Source organism: Mobula birostris, chromosome 23 (assembly GCF_030028105.1).
Source record: "Mobula birostris isolate sMobBir1 chromosome 23, sMobBir1.hap1, whole genome shotgun sequence".
NCBI classification, from domain to species: Eukaryota; Metazoa; Chordata; class Chondrichthyes; order Myliobatiformes; family Myliobatidae; genus Mobula; species Mobula birostris.
The window spans coordinates 63,207,445-63,228,622 of NC_092392.1; the positions used below are offsets into that span (position 1 = coordinate 63,207,445).

The 21,178-nt window shown below is 46.2% G+C and overlaps 1 protein-coding gene across 1 annotated transcript in view; it reads left to right on the top strand.

Annotated features, from left to right (window-relative positions):
- LOC140186818 (dynein axonemal heavy chain 3-like) overlaps positions 1 to 21,178 on the top strand; it is a 428,385-nt gene that overhangs the window by 363,273 nt on the left and 43,934 nt on the right. Inside the window, 1 exon segment of the mRNA XM_072241409.1 lies at positions 11,261 to 11,519. Coding sequence (XP_072097510.1) covers positions 11,261 to 11,519 — 259 coding nt within the window.

Genomic DNA, 21,178 nt, shown 5'->3' on the forward strand with positions numbered 1-21,178 from the left:
ATAACAACACAGTGAGATAACAATCACGGTGAGAAAACGACACAGTGAGATAACGACATCGTTAGATAATGAACACGGTGAGGTAACGACACAATGAGATATTGACACAGTGAGATAACACGATGAGATAACGAACACGGGTGAGATAACGACACAGTGAGATAACGAACAGGGTGAGATAAAGAACACAGTGAGATAACGACACAGTGAGATAACGACACAGTGAGATAACGACACAGTCAGATAACGACACGGTGAGATAACGAACAGGGTGAGATAACGAACAGGGTGAGATAACGACACAGTGAGATAACAACACAGTGAGATAACGACAGGGGAGATAACAAACACAGTGAGATAACAATCACGGTGAGATAACGACACGGTGAGATAACGAACAGGGTGAGATAAAGAACACAGTGAGATAACGACACAGTCAGATAACGACACAGTGAGATAACGACACAGTGAGATAACGACACGGTGAGATAACGACACGGTGAGATAACGAACACAGTGAGATAACAACACAGTGAGATAACGACAGGGGAGATAACAAACACAGTGAGATAACAATCACGGTGAGATAACGACACGGTGAGATAACGAACAGGGTGAGATAAAGAACACAGTGAGATAACGACACAGTGAGATAACGACACAGTGAGATAACAATCACTGTGAGGTAATGACACGGTGAGATAACGACACGGTGAGATAACGAACACAGTGAGATAACGAACACAGTGAGATAACGACAGGGGAGATAACAAACACAGTGAGATAACAATCACGGTGAGATAACGACACGGTGAGATAACGAACACAGTGAGGTAACGACACGGTGAGATAACGACACGGTGAGATAATGAACACAGTGAGATAACGAACAAGGTGAGATAACGACACAGTGAGATAACGCCATGGTGAGGTAATGAACACAGTGAGATAACGACACGGTGAGATAACAACATGGTGAGATAACGAACACAGTGAGATAACGACACGGTGAGATAACGACACAGTGAGATAACGACATGGTGAGGCAATGAACACAGTGAGATAACGACACGGTGAGATAACGACACGGTGAGATAACGACATGGTGAGATAACGAACACAGTGAGATAACGACACGGTAAGATAATGAACACAGTGAGATAACGAACAAGGTGAGATAACGACACAGTGAGATAACGACACAGTGAGATAACGACACAGTGAGATAACGAACAAGGTGAGAGAACAACACAGTGAGATAACGACACGGTGAGATAACAACACGGTGAGATAACGACACAGAGAGATAACAACACAGATAACGACACAGTGAGATAACGACATGGTGAGATAACGACACGGTGAGATAACGACACGGTGAGATAACGAACACGGTGAGATAACGACACGGTGAGATAACGACACGGTGAGATAACGAACACAGTGAGATAACGACACAGTGAGATAACGACACGGTGAGATAACGACACAGTGAGATAACGAACACAGTGAGGTAACGACACGGTCAGATAACGACACAGTGAGATAATGACACGGTGAGATAACGACATGGTGAGATAACGAACACAGTGAGATAACGACACGGTGAGATAATGACACAGTGAGATAAAGAACACAGTCAGATAACGACACGGTGAGATAACGAACACGGTGAGATAATGACACGGTGAGATAACGAACACAGTGAGATAACGACACGGTGAGATAACAACACGGTGAGATAACAACACAGTGAGATAACGACACGGTGAGATAACGACATGGTGAGATAACGAACACAGTGAGATAACGACACGGTGAGATAATGAACACAGTGAGATAACGAACAAGGTGAGATAACGACACAGTGAGATAATGACACAGTGAGATAACGAACAAGGTGAGAGAACAACACAGTGAGATAACGACACGGTGAGATAACAACACGGTGAGATAACGACACAGAGAGATAACAACACAGATAACGACACAGTGAGATAACGACATGGTGAGATAACGACACGGTGAGATAACGAACACGGTGAGATAACGACACGGTGAGATAACGACACGGTGAGATAACGACACAGTGAGATAACGACACGGTGAGATAACAACACGGTGAGATAACGAACACAGTGAGATAACAATCACGGTGAGGTAATGACACGGTGAGATAACGACACGGTGAGATAACGAACACAGTGAGATAACAACACAGTGAGATAACGACACGGTGAGATAATGAACACAGTGAGATAACGAACAAGGTGAGATAACGACACAGTGAGATAACAACACAGTGAGATAACGACAGGAGAGATAACAAACACAGTGAGATAACAATCACGGTGAGATAACGACACGGTGAGATAACGAACACAGTGAGGTAACGACACGGTGAGATAACGACACGGTGAGATAATGAACACAGTGAGATAACGAACAAGGTGAGATAACGACACAGTGAGATAACGCCATGGTGATGTAATGAACACAGTGAGATAACGACACGGTGAGATAACAACACGGTGAGATAACGAACACAGTGAGATAACGACACGGTGAGATAACGACACGGTGAGATAACGACACAGTGAGATAACGACATGGTGAGGCAATGAACACAGTGAGATAACGACACGGTGAGATAACGACACGGTGAGATAACGAACACAGTGAGATAACGAACACAGTGAGATAACAACACAGTGAGATAACAACACAGTGAGATAACGACACAGTGAGATAACAACACAGTCAGATAACGACACAGTGAGATAACGACATGGTGAGATAACGACATGGTGAGGTAATGAACAAGGTGAGATAACGACACGCTGAGATAACGACACGCTGAGATAACGAACACAGTGAGATAACGACACGGTGAGATAACGACACAGTGAGATAACAACACAGTGAGATAACGACACAGTGAGATAACAACACAGTCAGATAACGACACGGTGAGATAACGAACACGGTGAGATAACGACATGGTGAGGTAATGAACACGGTGAGATAACGACACGGTGAGATAACGAACACAGTGAGATAACAACACAGTGAGATAACAATCACGGTGAGAAAACGACACAGTGAGATAACGACATCGTGAGATAATGAACACGGTGAGGTAACGACACAATGAGATATTGACACAGTGAGATAACACGATGAGATAACGAACACGGGTGAGATAACGACACAGTGAGATAACGAACAGGGTGAGATAAAGAACACAGTGAGATAACGACACAGTGAGATAACGACACAGTCAGATAACGACACGGTGAGATAACGAACAGGGTGAGATAACGAACAGGGTGAGATAACGACACAGTGAGATAACAACACAGTGAGATAACGACACAGTCAGATAACGACACAGTCAGATAACGACACAGTGAGATAACGAACAGGGTGAGATAACGACACAGTGAGATAACAACACAGTGAGATAACGACACAGTGAGATAACGACGCGGTGAGATAACGACACGGTGAGATAACGACACGGTGAGATGACGACACGGTGAGATAACGACACGGTGAGATAACGAACACAGTGAGATAACGACACGGTGAGATAACGAACACGGTGAGATAACGACACAGTGAGATAACGACACAGTGAGATAACGACGCGGTGAGATAACGAACACAGTGGGATAACAATCACGGTGAGATAACGACATGGTGAGATAACAACACGGTGAGATAACGAACACAGTGAGATAACGACACAGTGAGATAACGACATGGTGAGATAACGAACACAGTGAGATAACGACACAGTGAGATAACGAACAAGGTGAGATAACGACACAGTGAGATAACGACACGGTGAGATAATGACACAGTGAGATAACGACATGGTGAGATAACAACACAGTGAGGTAATGACACAGTGAGATAACGACATGGTGAGATAACGAACACGGTGAGATAACGACACGGTGAGATAACGACACGGTGAGATAACGAACACAGCGGGATAACAATCACGGTGAGGTACGACACGGTGAGATAACGACACGGTGAGGTAACGACACGGTGAGATAACGACACGGTGAGATAACGACACAGTGAGATAACAACACTGTGAGATAACGACACAGTGAGATAACAACACAGTGAGATAACGACACAGTGAGATAACGACACTGTGAAATAACGACACGGTGAGATAACGAACACAGTGGGATAACAATCACGGTGAGGTATGACATGGTGAGATAACGAACACAGTGGGATAACAATCACGGTGAGGTATGACACGGTGAGATAATGAACAGTGAGATAACGACACGGTGAGATAATGACACGGTGAGATAACGACACGGTGAGATAGCGAACGGTGAGATAACGAACAGGGTGAGATAACGACACGGTGATATAACGAACACAGTGAGATAACAATCACGGTGAGATAACGACACGGTGAGGTAACGACACGGTGAGATAATGAACACAGTGAGATAACGAACAAGGTGAGATAACGACACAGTGAGATAACGACACAGTGAGATAACGACACGGTGAGATAACGACACGGTGAGATAACGACACGGTGAGATAATGAACAAGGTGAGATAACGACACAGTGAGATAACAACACAGTGAGATAACGACACGGTGAGATAACGACATGGTGAGATAACGAACACAGTGAGATAACGAACAAGGTGAGATAATGAACACAGTGAGATAACGAACAAGGTGAGATAACGACACAGTGAGATAACGACACAGTGAGATAACGACACAGTGAGATAACGAACAAGGTGAGATAACAACACAGTGAGATAACGACACAGTGAGATAACGAACAAGGTGAGATAACAACACAGTGAGATAACGACACAGTGAGATAACGACACAGTGAGATAACGACACGGTGAGATAATGAACATGGTGAGATAACAACACAGTGAGATAACGACACAGTGAGATAACGAACAAGGTGAGATAACAGCACAGTGATAACGACACGGTGAGATAACGAACAGGGTAAGATAACGACACAGTGAGATAACAACACAGTGAGATAACAACACGGTGAGATAACGACACGGTGAGATAACGACACGGTGAGGTAACGACACGGTGAGATAACGAACACGGTGAGATAACGACTCAGTGAGATAACGAACACAGTCAGATAACGACACAGTGAGATAACGACACAGTGAGATAACGACACGGTGAGATAACGAACACAGTGAGATAACGACACAGTGAGATAACGACACGGTGAGATAACGAACACAGTGAGATAACGACACAGTGAGATAACGACACGGTGAGATAACGACACGGTGAGATAATGAACGGTGAGGTAACGAACACGATGAGATAATGACCACGGTGTTTGTGCCATCAGGTTGGAGGCTACCCAGACGGAATATAAGCTGTTGCTCCTCCATCTTGAGTGTGGCTTCATTGCGACAGTAGAGAAAGCCATGGATGGACATGTCGGAATGGGAAGTGGAATTAAAATGGGTGGCCACTGGGAGATCCACTTTCTCTGACTCCTCATCTTTATTTCTCCAGTCTTTCTGAAGGTTTCAGCCTGAAACTCCAACTGTTCATAGATGCTACCTGGCCCGCTGAGTTCCTCCAGCGTTTTGTGTGTGTTGCTTGGATTTCCAGCACTTGCAGATTTTCTTTTGTTTGTGATTGTTTTACCTGTCTAACTGTCTTATTAAAAGTTACACTAGGAGTATGGTGTTCAACTACCGTCACCCAGCTCTGGGAAGGTTGTCATTAAACTGGAAAGGCTACAAAATATTTATAAGGAAGATACTAGTACCAAGACTATCTGGTTTGAGTTACAGGAGAGAATAGATAGACAAGGAGTTTTTCCCTGAGTTTAGCAGGCTGAGCTTTATAAAGTTATGAGCTACATAAATAGCTGGAATTGCTCCATTGCAGGGGTCCAGAACAATAGGGCCTAGGTTCAAGGTGATTGGGCAAAGATTCAAAATGGACCTAAAGGGCAGCTCAAGTTTCTGATTCAGTTATTGTAATTCAACTGTACACACGTATGCTCCTGTTGCAGCTCAGGGTGTCGGAGTTCAGAATTCAACCCTGGCATCCTCAGTAAGGAGTCTTTGTACATCCCATCTGCATAACATCTGCAAACTTCGCGACAGCCATCAATTTTACCGTCCAAGTCATTGATGCATAATGTAAAATGGACTGGTCCCAACACAGACCCCTGAGGAACACCACTAGTCACCGGCAGCCAACCAGAAAAGGCTCCCTTCATTCCACCAATCAGCCACTGCTTTATCCATGCTAGGATCCTTCTTGTAATACCACGGGCTCATAATTTGTTAAGCAGCCTCATGTGTGGCACCTTGTCAAAGGCCTACTGAAAATCCAAGTACACAACATCAACCGATTCTCCTTTGTCTATCCTACTTGTTTTTTCTTCAAAGAATTCCAACAGATTTGTCAGGCAAGATTTTCCTAGATTCATCTGACTTTAGCTTCTCCTTCTCAAATTTCAGGGCAAATTTGATAATACAAAGGGTCTCGGCCTGAAACGTCGACTGTACCTCTTCCTGGAGATGCTGCCTGGCCTGCTGCGTTCACCAGCAACTTTGATGTGTGTTGCTTGATAATATTATGATCACTTTCCCCTAAGAGGCTTAGTTTTAGGTCTCTAATCAATTTTGGTTCATTGTACAACACCCAATCCAGAAAGGCTGATCCCCTAGTGGGTCAACCATGAGCTGCTCTAAAAAGCAATCTCATAGGCTCTCTAGAAATTCCCCCTCCTGTAATCCAGCACCAACATGATTTTCCCAATCTACCTGCATACTGAAGTCCCCCATGACTATTGTTACATTGCCCTTTTGGCATGCATCTTCTATCTCCTGTTGTAATTTGTAAAACTCATCCTTAATACTGTTTGGGGGTCTGTATACAACTCCCATCAGGGTCTTTGCCTTGACTAGAACCATCAGCTCTAGGAAGCTGATCAAGACCTTTGTACCCTTGCAGTTCCTTAGTGCTGTTCACAACGATTCTACACTTTCTAACCCTATGCCACCTCTGTTTAATTTTTTAATCTTTTAAAAAATCTTATCAATCTTTTATCTTTAATCTTTTACCAACAGAACAACTCTGCCCACTCTGCCTTCTTTCCTGGCTTTCCGATACAATGTGTATCCTTGGACATTGTGCTCCGAACTATAATCTTCTTTCGGCCATGATTCAGTGATACCTAAAACATCATACCTGCCAATCTGTAACTGTGCTACAAGTTCAGCTACCTTATTCTGTATATTGCGCGCATTCAGATGCAACACCCTCAGTCCTGTATTCACTCTTTTCAATTCTGTCGCACCATGCTCAACCTTTGATTTCCTAACTTTATCTGAGGTCTTACCAACACCTGCCTCCACAACCTCTCCATTAACTGTTCTGGCACTCTGATTTCCACCCCATGCAATTCTGGTTTAAACCCCACTGTGTATCATTAACAAACCTTCCTGCTGGGATATTAGTCCCCCTCCAGTTCAGGTGCAAACTGACCCTTCTTGTACAGGTTCCTCCTTCCCTGGAAGAGAGCCCAATCATCCAAAAATCTTATACCCTCCCTCCTGCACCTACCCCTTAGTCACATATTAAACTGTATAATCTTCCTATTTCTGGCCTCACTAGCATGTGGCATGAGTAGCAATCCTGAGATCACAACCCTGGAGATCCTGCCCTTTAACTTAACACCTAACTCCCTGAACTCACTGTGCAGAACCTCGTCACTCATCCTACCCATGTCACTGGTACCTACATGGACCACGACTTCTTGCTGTTCACACTCCCACTTAAGAATGCTGAGGACTCGATCCAAGACGTCCCAGACTCTAACACCTGGGAGGCAACATACCATCTGAGAATCTTGTTAGCGCCCACAGAACCTCCTGTTCCCCATCACCACATCTTTCCACCCCCCACCGAGTCACAGAGGCAGACTCAGTACCAAAGACCCAACAACTGTGACTTTCCTCTGTTAGGTCATCCTCTCCGACAGTATCCAAAGTGATATACCTGCTGTTGAGGAGGACGGCCACAGGGGTACTCTGCGCTGACTGTTTAACCCTGTCCCCTTCCTGACTGTCACCCAGTTCCCTGTGTCCTGCACCTTGGGTGTAACTACCTTTTATACTTTATACTTTATTGTCGCCAGACAATCGGTGCTAGATTGTACAATCATCACAGCGATATTTGATTCTGTGCTTCACACTCCCTGGATTACAAATATTAAATATTAAAAATAGTTAAAATGAGTAAATATTAAAAATTTAAATTATAAATCATAAATAGAAAATAGAAAAATGGAAAGTAAGGTAGTGCAAAAAAAACCGAGAGGCAGGTCCGGATATTTGGAGGGTACGGCCCAGATCCGGGTCAGGATCCATTCAGCAGTCTTATCACAGTTGGAAAGAAGCTGTTCCCAAATCTGGCCGTATGAGTCTTCAAACTCTTCAAACTCCTGAACCTTCTCCCGGAGGGAAGAGGGACAAAAAGTCTATTGGCTGGGTGGGTCGTGTCCTTGATTATCCTGCACTACCTCTCTACATGTCCTGTCTATCACCCCTTCAGCTTCCCGAATGATCCAGAGTTCATCCAGTTCCAGCTCCAACTCCTTAACATGGATTGTTAGAAGCTGCAGCTGGATGCACTTCTCACATTTGAAGTCGTCAGACACTGGAGGTCTCCTTACCTTCCCACATCCTGCAAGAAAAGCATTTCACTATCCTGTCTGGCATCCCTCCTGCCCTAGCTGAGCGGACATAAAGAAGAGAAGGGGAAAAAATCAGCTTTTCTTTCCTTTGTTTTCTCTGTGCTGAACCCTCGAGGAGCTAAAGCTTTAATACCACCCTAAGTCCACTCAGATGATGGCCACTGCACTTCCCCTGCCTTCCTTCAATTTGCTCTTACTAATCAATCCCAATTGCCAATTGGTCACTGGTCAAAGTTCTATTACATGACTGCTAACTGCTCCTGCCTTTTATCCTTGGGCAGTGGAGCTGTTTGAAGTCCCCTCCTCTCCAAACTTCTGAGTCCAGCTACTGTAGGGTGGGCAATTTTGTCATGGTGGTGTGGGAACAAGATTGAGAAGCAAGATTAATTGGCATCTGGGGATGTTTGAGTTTCAACAGGAGTCATACTGTAGATGTGTGAAAGGTAAATGAGGTTTGAGTCTCCTCGCTGATGTCTCTGGCAAGGGATGAGAAGGCTGATGAAGGAAGTGTGGCCAGTGCCATCCGTGTCGGTTTTCAGAGACCTTTGACAGAGGAACTGACCCGTTCGGTAGCATCTGTGGAAGCAATTTTTCAGATCAAGACCTGAATCAGGACTGGGTTACAGCATCTTTGTCTCCCTCACATTGAAGGCAGGTTAGCAAAGTCAGGGCCTTCAGAGGCAGCACAGTTTAGGAAGCTGGAGTGAAGCTGAGCAATTGCTGGCCACTTGGAGGATGGTGTACAGGAGTTACCCCCGACTCCCACTGAAACCCGGCAACAACTATTAGTGGTTCAAGCAGAGTGTCAGAATAATGTAGTGACACGAGGCATTGTGCAGATTCAGCAAGTCTTGAGCAACACACACAAAATGCTAGACATCAGCAGTTCATTTCCCTGCATAGATGCCACCCGATCCGCTGAGCTCCTCTAGCATTTTGTGTGCATTGTACAGGATAGTATCTCCAAACGTGCAGGTGACACAAAGTCAGGGTAATATCTCCAAACGTGCAGGTGACACAAAGTCACGATAATATCTCCAAACGTGCAGGTGACACAAAGTCAGAAGTGTGAGGAGCTGAGAAATGGTCTGCAGGAGCTGAGAAATGATCTATAGGAGCTGTACTGCATGGGTAAATGGTGAAATTTACCATTGTGAACTGTGAAATGATGCCATTGGGCAGAGGAGGGAACCTTGGCTGAATGGGACATCTCCAACAGTGGCACAGAGGCTGAAGGAATGGACACGAGGGTGAAAATCTATGTAAGAGTGAAGTGTATTGGGGTCTCAAGGTTAGCGGGCAATGTGGGAAACCAGCTGGTTATGTTGAGTTCCAACAACACCAGTTCGGGCTTGAAAACTTCTACTGGTTCTGGTCAGGAGAAGGACATAAAAGTCTGAGGGAAGGCACAGAATGGAGTTACCAGAGTGAGCTAGCACAGTTAAGGGTTAGGGCCGCAGGAACTGGCATCATTCTCCTCATAGCGAGGCAGATTGTAGGGATTTAATGGAGGTCACCAAGAAATTCAGGCAGGGTAATTGAAGTGGGGGGAAGGAAGCCATTCCAGAGCAAGAGGTGCCATTGGGTGAGATTGGGGTGAGGGACTCACTACATGGAGTGAAGTTCTGACCTGGGATCAGATGGGGAAACAGAATCAGTGATAGAGCATCAGTGAAAAATAAGTTGGAGGGTGGCAGAAAGGATCAGAGTGAGGAGACACACAAACTGCAGAGTTGGCATGAGTCTCTGGGTCAGAGTGATAGGACACAGGGTATAGACCTGGCTCGAGTCTCTGGGTCAGAGTGATAGGACACAGGGTACAGACCTGGCATGAATCCGAATCTCTGGAACACGGTGATGGGACACAGGGTGCAGATCTGCACCTGGCTCGAGTCTCTGGGTCAGAGTGATGGGACACAGGGTGCAGATCTGGCTCGAGTCTCTGGAACACAATTATGGGACACAGGGTGCAGTCCTGGCATTAGTCTCTGGGTCAGAGTGATGGGACACAGGGTGCAGATCTGGCTCGAGTCTCTGGAACACAATTTTGGGACACAGGGTGCAGACCTGGCTCGAGTCTCTGGAACACAGTGATGGGACACAGGGTGCAGTCCTGGCATTAGTCTCTGGGTCAGAGTGATGGGAGACAGGGTCCAGACCTGGCTGGTATCTCTGGAACAGAGCACACAGTGCAGCCACACACACAAAGAGGTGGCTCCACGTTGAAAAGCACGGTTGGGGGCAGTCATTATCAAAGAATCTAGTCTGGTTGGTACAATTGGACTTCACCCTGTGGTCAGGGAGAGGAATTGGGAGAACATCCCTGAAATCCCCAAATCTCTCTATTTAGTCATGTCCCTTCTGGAAAGGAAAACCCTGTCTCTGAACCACATCGGGCGGCTGGTGAATGGGATGCCCGAGAGTGAAATCCATCACCAGGAGGCAGTGAAAAAAGACCTCACAGCAGCCACTAATAACCAGCCACCTCTCGTTCCGCAGTGTCTACCAGACTGTCTGCCGCTCACTGTTCGAGAGACACAAGCTGCTGTTCTCTTTCCTGCTCTGTGCTGGAATTCAAAGGAGCAGGAAACTGGTGAATGATGATGAGTGGAGATTTCTCCTGACCAGTGGCGTGGCTTTAGAGACCCCCTTTGTTAATCCAGACCCCTCCTGGGTGAAAGACAAGTCATGGGGTGAAATCGTTCGCCTTTCCTCCCTTCCCGCTTTCTCCAGACTAAAGGATCACTTCTGCTCCCAGGTAAGCCTGCAGGGGTACGGGACTGCCTGGAGATATGTATGGAGTGGTTATTTCTGCAAGAAAACACCAGGGCGAGGAGACTCATTGCTAGCTGTTACTCATTTCTTCTATTATAATTGTTCTACTCTTTTAAATTTAAATTCAAAGACCAAAAAATTCAATTGTTGCTTTTTCCTTGTACTATCTCAATGCACTGATGGAATGAAAGGATCTGATCGGTACTGATGACATGCAGAACAGGTTTTTCTCTCTACCTCGATACATGTGACAATAATACATCGACCTTTGGTACACTATAAACCTGATGAATAGTCTCAGCCCAAAATGTCGGCTGTGTACTCTTTTCCACAGATGCTGCCTGACCTGCTGAGTTCCTCCAGCATTTTGTGTGTGTTGCTCTGGTTCACCATCAGCTCAATCATAGAGACATGGAGTATGGAAACAGGTTCTTTGGCCCAACTGTCAGCATGGATTTGTGAAAGGAAAATCATGTCTGACGAATCTCATAGAATTTTTTGAGGATGTAACTAGTAGAGTGGATAGGGGAGAACCAGTGGATGTGGTATATTTGGATTTTGAAAAGGCTTTTGACAAGGTCCCACACAGGAGATTAGTGTGCAAACTTAAAGCACACGGTATTGGGGGTAAGGTATTGATGTGGATAGAGAATTGGTTAGCAGACAGGAAGCAAAGAGTGGGAATAAATGGGACCTTTTCAGAATGGCAGGCAGTGACTAGTGGGGTACCGCAAGGCTCAGTGCTGGGACCCCAGTTGTTTACAATATATATTAATGACTTGGATGAGGGAATTAAATGCAGCATCTCCAAGTTTGCTGATGACACGAAGCTGGACGGCAGTGTTAGCTGTGAGGAGGATGCTAAGAGGATGCAGGGTGACTTGGATAGGTTAGATGAGTGGGCAAATTCATGGCAGATGCAATTTAATGTGGATAAATGTGAAGTTATCCACTTTGGTGGCAAAAATAGGAAAACAGATTATTATCTGAATGGTGGCCGATTAGGAAAAGGGGAGGTGCAACGAGACCTGGGTGTCATTATACACCAGTCATTGAAAGTGGGCATGCAGGTACAGCAGGCGGTGAAAAAGGCGAATGGTATGCTGGCATTTATAGCGAGAGGATTCGAGTACAGGAGCAGGGAGGTACTACTGCAGTTGTACAAGGCCTTGGTGAGACCACACCTGGAGTATTGTGTGCAGTTTTGGTCCCCTAATCTGAGGAAAGACATCCTTGCCATAGAGGGAGTACAGAGAAGGTTCACCAGATTGATTCCTGGGATGGCAGGACTTTCATATGAAGAAAGACTGGATGAACTAGGCTTGTACTCGTTGGAATTTAGAAGATTGAGGGGGGATCTGATTGAAACGTATAAAATCCTAAAGGGATTGGACAGGCTAGATGCAGGAAGATTGTTCCCGATGTTGGGGAAGTCCAGAACGAGGGGTCACAGTTTGAGGATAAAGGCGAAGCCTTTTAGGACTGAGATTAGGAAAAACTTCTTCACACAGAGAGTGGTGAATCTGTGGAATTCTCTGCCACAGGAAACAGTTGAGGCCAGTTCATTGGCTATATTTAAGAGGGAGTTAGATATGGCCCTTGTGGCTAGGGGGATCAGAGGGTATGGAGGGAAGGCAGGTACAGGGTTCTGAGTTGGATGATCAGCCATGATCATACTAAATGGCGGTGCAGGCTCGAAGGGCTGAATGGCCTACTCCTGTACCTATTTTCTATGTTTCTATGTTTTCTATGTTTTAACCCTGAGATTCATTTTCTACGGGCATACTTAGCAATTCTATAGAACAGTAACTGTAAACAGGATCAATGAACCACAAACTGTGCAAATGTAGATATAAATAAACAGCAATAAATAATGAGAGCATGAAATAACAAGATAAAGAGTCCTTAAAGTGAGATTATCGGTTCAAGCATCCAAAGATTCAAAGGTCCAATTTAATGTCAGAGAAATAGATACAATATAGATCCTGAAATGCTTTTTCTTCGCAAACATCCATGGAAACAGAGGTGCCCCAAAGAATGAATGACAGTTAAACGTGAGAACCCTAAAGTTCCCCCTCCCTGCTCACCCCCTCCCGCGAGCAACAATCCCTCCTCTCCCCAACGGCAAAAGAAAGTAAGCATTGCATTCAAGCATGAGCAAAGCAATAGCAAAGACACAGACTTGTAGTTACCCCAAAGACTTTGCGTTTCACACTGACATTTCACATACCACAGACTCTCTCTCCCTAATAAGGGAGAAGGGGTTGTCTCCATTTTCCCAGCGAGCGGAAAGACATAACAAACGACTTGCTGGTTTATCATGTTAAAAGACCATTCGGTCACTTTTTTCGAGCTCTGTGCCTGAAGATCGCAAAGATCTCGGGTCTTTGGGCACACAGCAGTAGATATTCCGACTCTCCGACGACATATGGGTCTCCTGCCGTGACACTGACCCTCGATCCGCCCATCTCCAGAGCCCCGAGATCCTAGGCTTCCAAACATGAGCTGGACTGTCAGGCCGAACAACGGCCAGCCTGAAACCCCGAGAATGGGTCCCATTCCCACAAAGAACTGAAGTCAGTGCGTAACTCCAGGTCAGAGTCTTCAAAAGAACCCTGGAAAAATAAAAATATTAAAGATGGAACTAGAGCTGTTTCCGAAGATGCAAGCAAAGGAATTGCCATTTAGCACCATTTTAACGGTTGTGGGAACACCAGGAATAGAATAGTCATAGTCATGGTCATACTTTATTGATCCCAGGGGAAATTGGTTTTCGTTACAGTTGAACCATAAATAATATATCGTAATAGAAATAGTAATAGTAATATTACTATTAGTAAATAGTAAATAGTAACAGTCATAGAAGTAATAAATAGTAATAGAAAATAGTAATGAATAGTTAAATAGTAATATGTAAATTACGCCAGTAAATTATGAAATAAATCCAGGACCAGCCTTTCGGCTCAGGGTGTCTGACCCTCCAAGGGAGAAGTTGTAAAGTTTGATGGCCACAGACTTTCTATGACGCTCTGTGCTGCATCTCGGTGGAATGAGTCTCTGGCTGAATGTACTCCTGTGCCCAACCAGTACATTATGTAGTGGATGGGAGACATTGACCAAGATGGCATGCAACTTAGACAGCATCCTCTTTTCAGACACCGCCTTGAGAGAGTCCAGTGCCATCCCCACAACATCACTGGCCTTACGAATGAGTTTGTTGACTCTGTTGGTGTCTGCCACCCTCAGCCTGCTGCCCCAGCACACAACAGCAAACATGATCACACTGGCCACCACAGACTCGGAGAACATCCTCAGCATCGTCCGACAGATGTTAAAGGACCTCAGTCTCCTCAGGAAATAGAGACGGCTGTTGAGTGTAGTTATCCCCTTTTGTTCAAGAACCTGATGGTTGAGGGATAGAAACTGTTTCTGAACCTGGTGGCGCAAGTCCTGAGGCTCTTGTACCTTCTACCTAATGGCAGCAGCAAGAGAAGAGCATGGCCTGGGTGGTGAGGATCTTTGATGATGGATGCTGCTTTTCTACGGCAACGTTTCATGTCGATGTGCTTAATGGTTGGGAGGGTTTTACCCGTGATGTACTGGGCCAAATTCACTATCTTTTGTAGGATTTTCCGCTCAAAGTTCCCACACCAGGCCAAAATGCAGCCAGTCAGCACACTTTCCACCACACATCTATAGAAGTTTGCCAAGGTTTTCGTGGTATGCTGAATCTCTGCAGACTCCTGAGGAAGTAGAGGTGCTGTAGTGTTTCTTTGCAATAATATTTATATGATGGATCCAGGACAGGTCCTCGGAGATAGTGAGACCCAGGAATTTAAAGTTACTGACCCTCCCCACCTCTGATCCTTCAATGATTACTGATTCATAGACCTCTGGTTTCCCTCTCCTGAAGTCTACAATCAGTTCCCTGGTCTTATTGACATTGAGTGAGAGGTTGTTGTTATTACACCACTCAGTCAAATTTTCAATCTACCTCCTGTAAGGTTCAACCTCAAGCTGCTTTAAAAAGCCGTCCCATAGGCATTCTACAAATTCCCTCTATTGGAATTCAAAATCAGCACCAACCTGATTTTCCCAATCTACCTGCATATTGAAATCTCCTATGACTATCATTGCCCTTTGTCACATACCCCGTGACAGGTTAAAGAACCAGCAGAAATGGAAAACACCTTGGAGTCTGGTATTGCTATTAACTAATACTAGTTTATTAGTAACTACGCAATACAGTAATAAAATTCAGATAAATCAAACAAGATAGCAATGATTAGATATATATATATAAAAGTGTGGAAATATAAAAACCAAGCTTCTTCAAGCCTAGGGGTAAATGGATACAGTCTTACAATGATGAGTAAAGTTCAGTTCAGTTCATGGTATTGAGCTGAGTAGTGATGGAGAGAGAGAGGTGTCTAGTTCTTCAGATGAGCTGATGCCGTCGATCTTCCCGTTGTCCTCTGAAACTTTCAAATTAGCCAAACTTGACCAACTTAAGAGCAGCATCTTCAAGTGAAAGTCTATCAACCCAGGCGAGGGTTAGACACACTAGTACTCCACAGGGTCACTCTTTCACGCGCCAATAATCACAGATTGATACCTCGTAATTGATCCACTGTCCCATACTCGATGAACACCTGAACAGGATAGTGGTAACTTTACCCCACCTTAGTGCGTCTGCATGTCCTGTGAAACAAGCAATTACGCTGGTTTAAATACTGTTGTGCTGAACACCAGCTGTCCATCAAGTAGCTCCTCCCTTCTCTCTCTGTAGGTACACAGAAACTGACAGTGTCCTTGCAAAAGTATAAACACGCTGCAGAGAAACCATAACACCATCTCAAAGCAGTCTTCGCCTCTCTCTCTCTTAATATCAAGGTGTCTGTGTTGCACAACTCTCTCTCTCCCTCTTTTAAAAGCACAGTTCACAGGGATAATTCACACCTTCAAAAATGCATTTTCTATCTCCCGTTGTAATTTGTAGCCCACATCCTGGCTACTGTTCAGGACCTGTATATAACTCCTATCACGGTCTTTTTACCCTTGCAGTTCCTTTTCCACCAGCATTCTACATACTCCAATCCCATCTCACCTCTTTCTGAGGAGTTGATTTCATTTTTCACCAACAGAGCCACTTCACCCCCTCTGCCCACCTGTCTGTCCTTTCAATGCAATGTGTATCCTTGGATGTTAAGCTCCCAACTGTAATCATCTTTCAGCCACCACTCAGTGATGCCCACAATGTCATACTTGTCAATCTCTAATTGTGCTACAAGATCATCTACCTTATTCTGTATACTGTGTGCACTCAATCCTTCACCTTCAGTCCTGTATTCATCACTCTTTTCAATTTTACCCCCATGTTACACTTCATTTCATCCCACTGACTGCAATTTTGCCCTCTCATCTGCCTGTCCTTCCTTGTAGTCTCACTACACACTTTATCAACTGCCCCATCCTCAGCCCTATTACTCAGTTTCCCATTGATCTGCCAAATTAGTTTAAACCCTCCCCAACAGCTCTAGCAAACATGCCCACAGGATCATGGTTCAGGTGTAACCCATCCCTTTTGTACCCAGGTGTAACCCATCCCTTCCCCAGCAGAGCTCCCAATGATCCAGAAATCTGAAACCCTACTCCCTGCACCAATTCCTCACCCACACATTCATCTGCCATATCATCCTCACTGGCAAGTGGCACAGACAGCAATCCAGAGATTACTGCTTTAGAGATCCTGCTTTTCAGCTTTCTACCTAGCTCCTGAAATTCTCTCTTCAGGACCTCCTGCCTTTTCCGACCTAGGCAATTGGTGTTAATATATACCAAGACTTTTGGCTGCTCACCCTTCCCTCTTTAGAATGCCGTGGACCAGATCTGAGACGTCGCTGAGCCTGGCACCTGTGAGACAACGCACCATCTGGGAGTCTCTCTCACATTCACAGAATCTCGTATCTACTCCTCTGACTATGGAATCTCCCATCATTACTGCAGTGCTCTCTCCCACCCCCCCCCACCCCCCGAGCCACAGCACCAGACTCCGTGCCAGAACCCTGGTCTTTGCAGCTTCCCCTGGGTAGGGCCGCCCCCCCCCCCCGCCCCCCTCCCCTCAGCAGTATCCAGAACGGTTTACGTGTTATTGAGGAGAACGTCAATACTGGTGTACTCTGTACTGGCTGCCCATTTCCTTTCCCTCTCCTGACGGTCACACAGGTACCTTAGGAGTAACTACCTCCCTGTAGCTCCTATCAATCACCTCCTCAGTTTCCCGTATGAGCTGAAGGTCATCGAGCTGCAGTTCCAGTTCCTTAACACCTTCTCGGAATGACTGCAGCTCGGTGTACCTGGTGCAGGTGTGGTTATCTGAGAGGCTGGAAATCTCCCAGAATTTCCACAGCTCACACACAAAACACAACACAGCCCCTGGAGCCGTTCTCACTGCTCTAACCAAGCGTTTACAGATGATGAAGAGGAAATTTACCAGATACTTACCTGTTCTTACTGAAGCCTGATGAGCCAAAGCTTCCCCATTCTAACGCTGGTCTATTCCACTTATCCCTGCCTTATTTGTATGTGCCATTATTAATGAATCGCTATTGGATTTGGCAGCTGGAAAACACCAAAAAACCATGAACACGCCTTTTTAAATCTCACTCATGGACCTGAGAGTTGCCTCCTCCCTTTCTCCTGATTCAGTTGGAGCCCTATCAAAAAACTTTCTGATGTCCATATAAACTGCATATCGCACCCTGCCCTCATCAACCACCCTGGTCATGTCAAAAAACTCAATCAATTTTATGAGGCATGTTCCTCCACACGTCGAGCCTCGCTAACACCTCTGTGGTGCACTGCAGGTGTCAGGACAACCTCTGTGTCAGACATTTTCCATCAACTACAACAGAGCCAGTCCAAGCAGCTGTTGGGACTGCTTGAATCAATGTGCTGAGCAATCAGCTGGAACCTGGTCACAGATTTCCACCGGAGCAGGAACATTCCTGTTTCCAAGTCAGTCAACAGACTGACACTCACTTGGGTCAGGGCGAAAGTCCATCTGAGGTTTGTATGCCCAATGACTGAGTGCTGAACCGGGAGCATTGACCAGGCACCTTCTCCTTTTGCATTTCCACCTACTGGTAACCCCAGCAGGTATCGGAGGCCAAGGCTGAGAACAGAGAGTATCAGCCCTCTGCTGCCTGGAACTGGCTGCAAAACCAAGAGCAAAGGCGCCAGAGCCTGACTGAGACAGGGTCCATCGTGCTCCCCCATGCCATCCCCTGGCTCTACCTTCAAAATCATCAGGGACTGGGCTTCCCTATCCAGGCAAACACTTCTCTTTAACTTAACATGACTTATGCATCACAGCAGTGTTCACCCAAGCTCTAACCTCCTCCGTCTCCAGGTAACTGCTACACTGTGTTTTCCTCTCACTGTCTCTGCTGGCAGCAACACAGAACGTATCCCCATCTCTCTCAGCGTGCCCAGCTGCCCCTGGGTTTTCTCACTTTTCCCGTTGCTGTGCCACACCTCTCTGTCAGGAGAGAGCCAGGCTTCTCTTCCTGGGATGGGGGAAGCTTAACAGGCTCTGGGACCAAATGCAGATATCCCCTTTTATGATGTGACTCCTTGGAAATGAAGTGTTTCCATGTCAACGTCACAGTTCCCAAACTGGAAACTAGTTCTGATTGATGAGGAGAGGGAATTCAATGTTGAGGGTCACCCGCCCCGAGCACCCGGCACTGAGGGTCACCCGTCCCGTGTGCCTGGCACTGAGGGTCACCCGCCCCGTGTACCCAGTTCTGAGGGTCACCCGCCCTGATCGCCTGGTTCTGAGGGTCACCCGCCCCGTGCACCCGGTTCTGAGGGTCACCTGCCCCATGCGCAGGTTCTGAGGGTCACCCGCCCCGTGTGTCCAGTTCTGAAGGTCACCTGCCCTCTGTGCCCGGCACTGAGGGTCACCCGCCCCGTACACCCGGCACTGAGGGTCACCCGCCCCGTACACCCGGCACTGAGGGTCACCCATCCCGTGTGCCCGGTTCTGAGGGTCACCCGCCCCGTGCACCCGGTTCTGAGGGTCACCCGCCCCGTGCGCCCGGTTCTGAGGGTCACCTGCCCCATGCGCAGGTTCTGAGGGTCACCCACCCCGTGTGCCCAGTTCTGAAGGTCACCTGCCCTGTGCGCCCGGCACTGAGGGTCACCCGCCCCGTACACCCGGCACTGAGGGTCACCCGCCCTGTACACCCGGCACTGAGGGTCACCCGCCCCGTACGCCCAGCACTGAGGGTCACCTGCCCCGTACGCCCAGCACTGAGGGTCACCCATCCCATGTACCTGGTATACTAGCTTGCTCTACATGAGACCACAATACACGTCAGGGAGTTGTGGACACAGCTCAGCACATCACGGAGACTAGCCTCCCCTCCATGGACTCTGTCTACACTTCTCGCTGTCTGAGTAAAGCAGCCAACATCTCAAAGGCCCACCCACCTGGACATTCTCTCTCCTCCCCTCTCCCCTCGGGCAGAAAACACAGAAGCCTGAAAGCACATGCTATCTGCCTGAAGGACAGCTTCTAACCACTGGTTTAGGATTATTTCACAATTCCTTAGAACAATAAGGATTCTTGACCTCATTATGACCTTTCACCTTATTACTTACCGGCACTGCACTTTCTCTATAACCATTCCACTTTATTCTGAATTGTTATCGTTTTACCTTGTTCTACCTCAAAGCTCTGTGGAATGATCAGATCTGTAGGAACAGTATGCAAAACAAGCTTCTCCCTGGCTCAGTACATGTGACAATAATATTCCAATTCCAAAATGCTTTAACAACGTCGATATTGATGAAGGAAGTGTGATTAGTGAGTCTACAGATATCATGAAAATTAGTGAAGCTGTTGACAGCGAGTAGGGTAATGAAGCTACGGAATGATTAGACTGGCTGGTAAATTGGGCACAGTGACATCAGATGAAATAAGTGCAAGCTAATGCATTTTGGGAGGGCAAAAAAGGGTATAAGGCATGAATAGTCGGCCCTAGGGAGTACTGGCAATCAGAGAAACCTGGCTTTACAAAGGTAGGACATAGTCATAGTCATACTTTATTGATCCCGGGGGAAAATGGTTTTCATTAGAGTTGCACCATAAATAATTAAATAGTAATAAAACCATAAATAGTTAAATAGTAATATGTAAATTATGCCAGGAAATAAGTCCAGGCCCAGCCTATTGGCTTAGGGTGTCTGACTCTCCAAGGGAGGAGTTGTAAAGTTTGATGGCCACAGGCAGGAATGACTTCCTATGACGCTCTGTGTTGCATCTCGGTGGAATGAGTCTCTGGCTGAATGTACTCCTGTGCCCACCCAGTACATTATGTAGTGGATGGGAGACATTGACCAAGATGGCATGCAACTTGGACAGCACCCTCTTTTCAGACACCACCGTCATGTATACAGTTTCATGAATAACGAAGTCCTACAGAGTACTGACAATCATATGCAAAGGGTCTAGAGGAGATCACTGTGCAAGAAGCAAATTGTCAGATGAACCCACTGGGTTGAGCAGCCTCTGTGGAGGAGAGTTCAGCTGAAGACCCGACATCAGGGCTGAAAGTGTACCAGGATTGGGAAGAT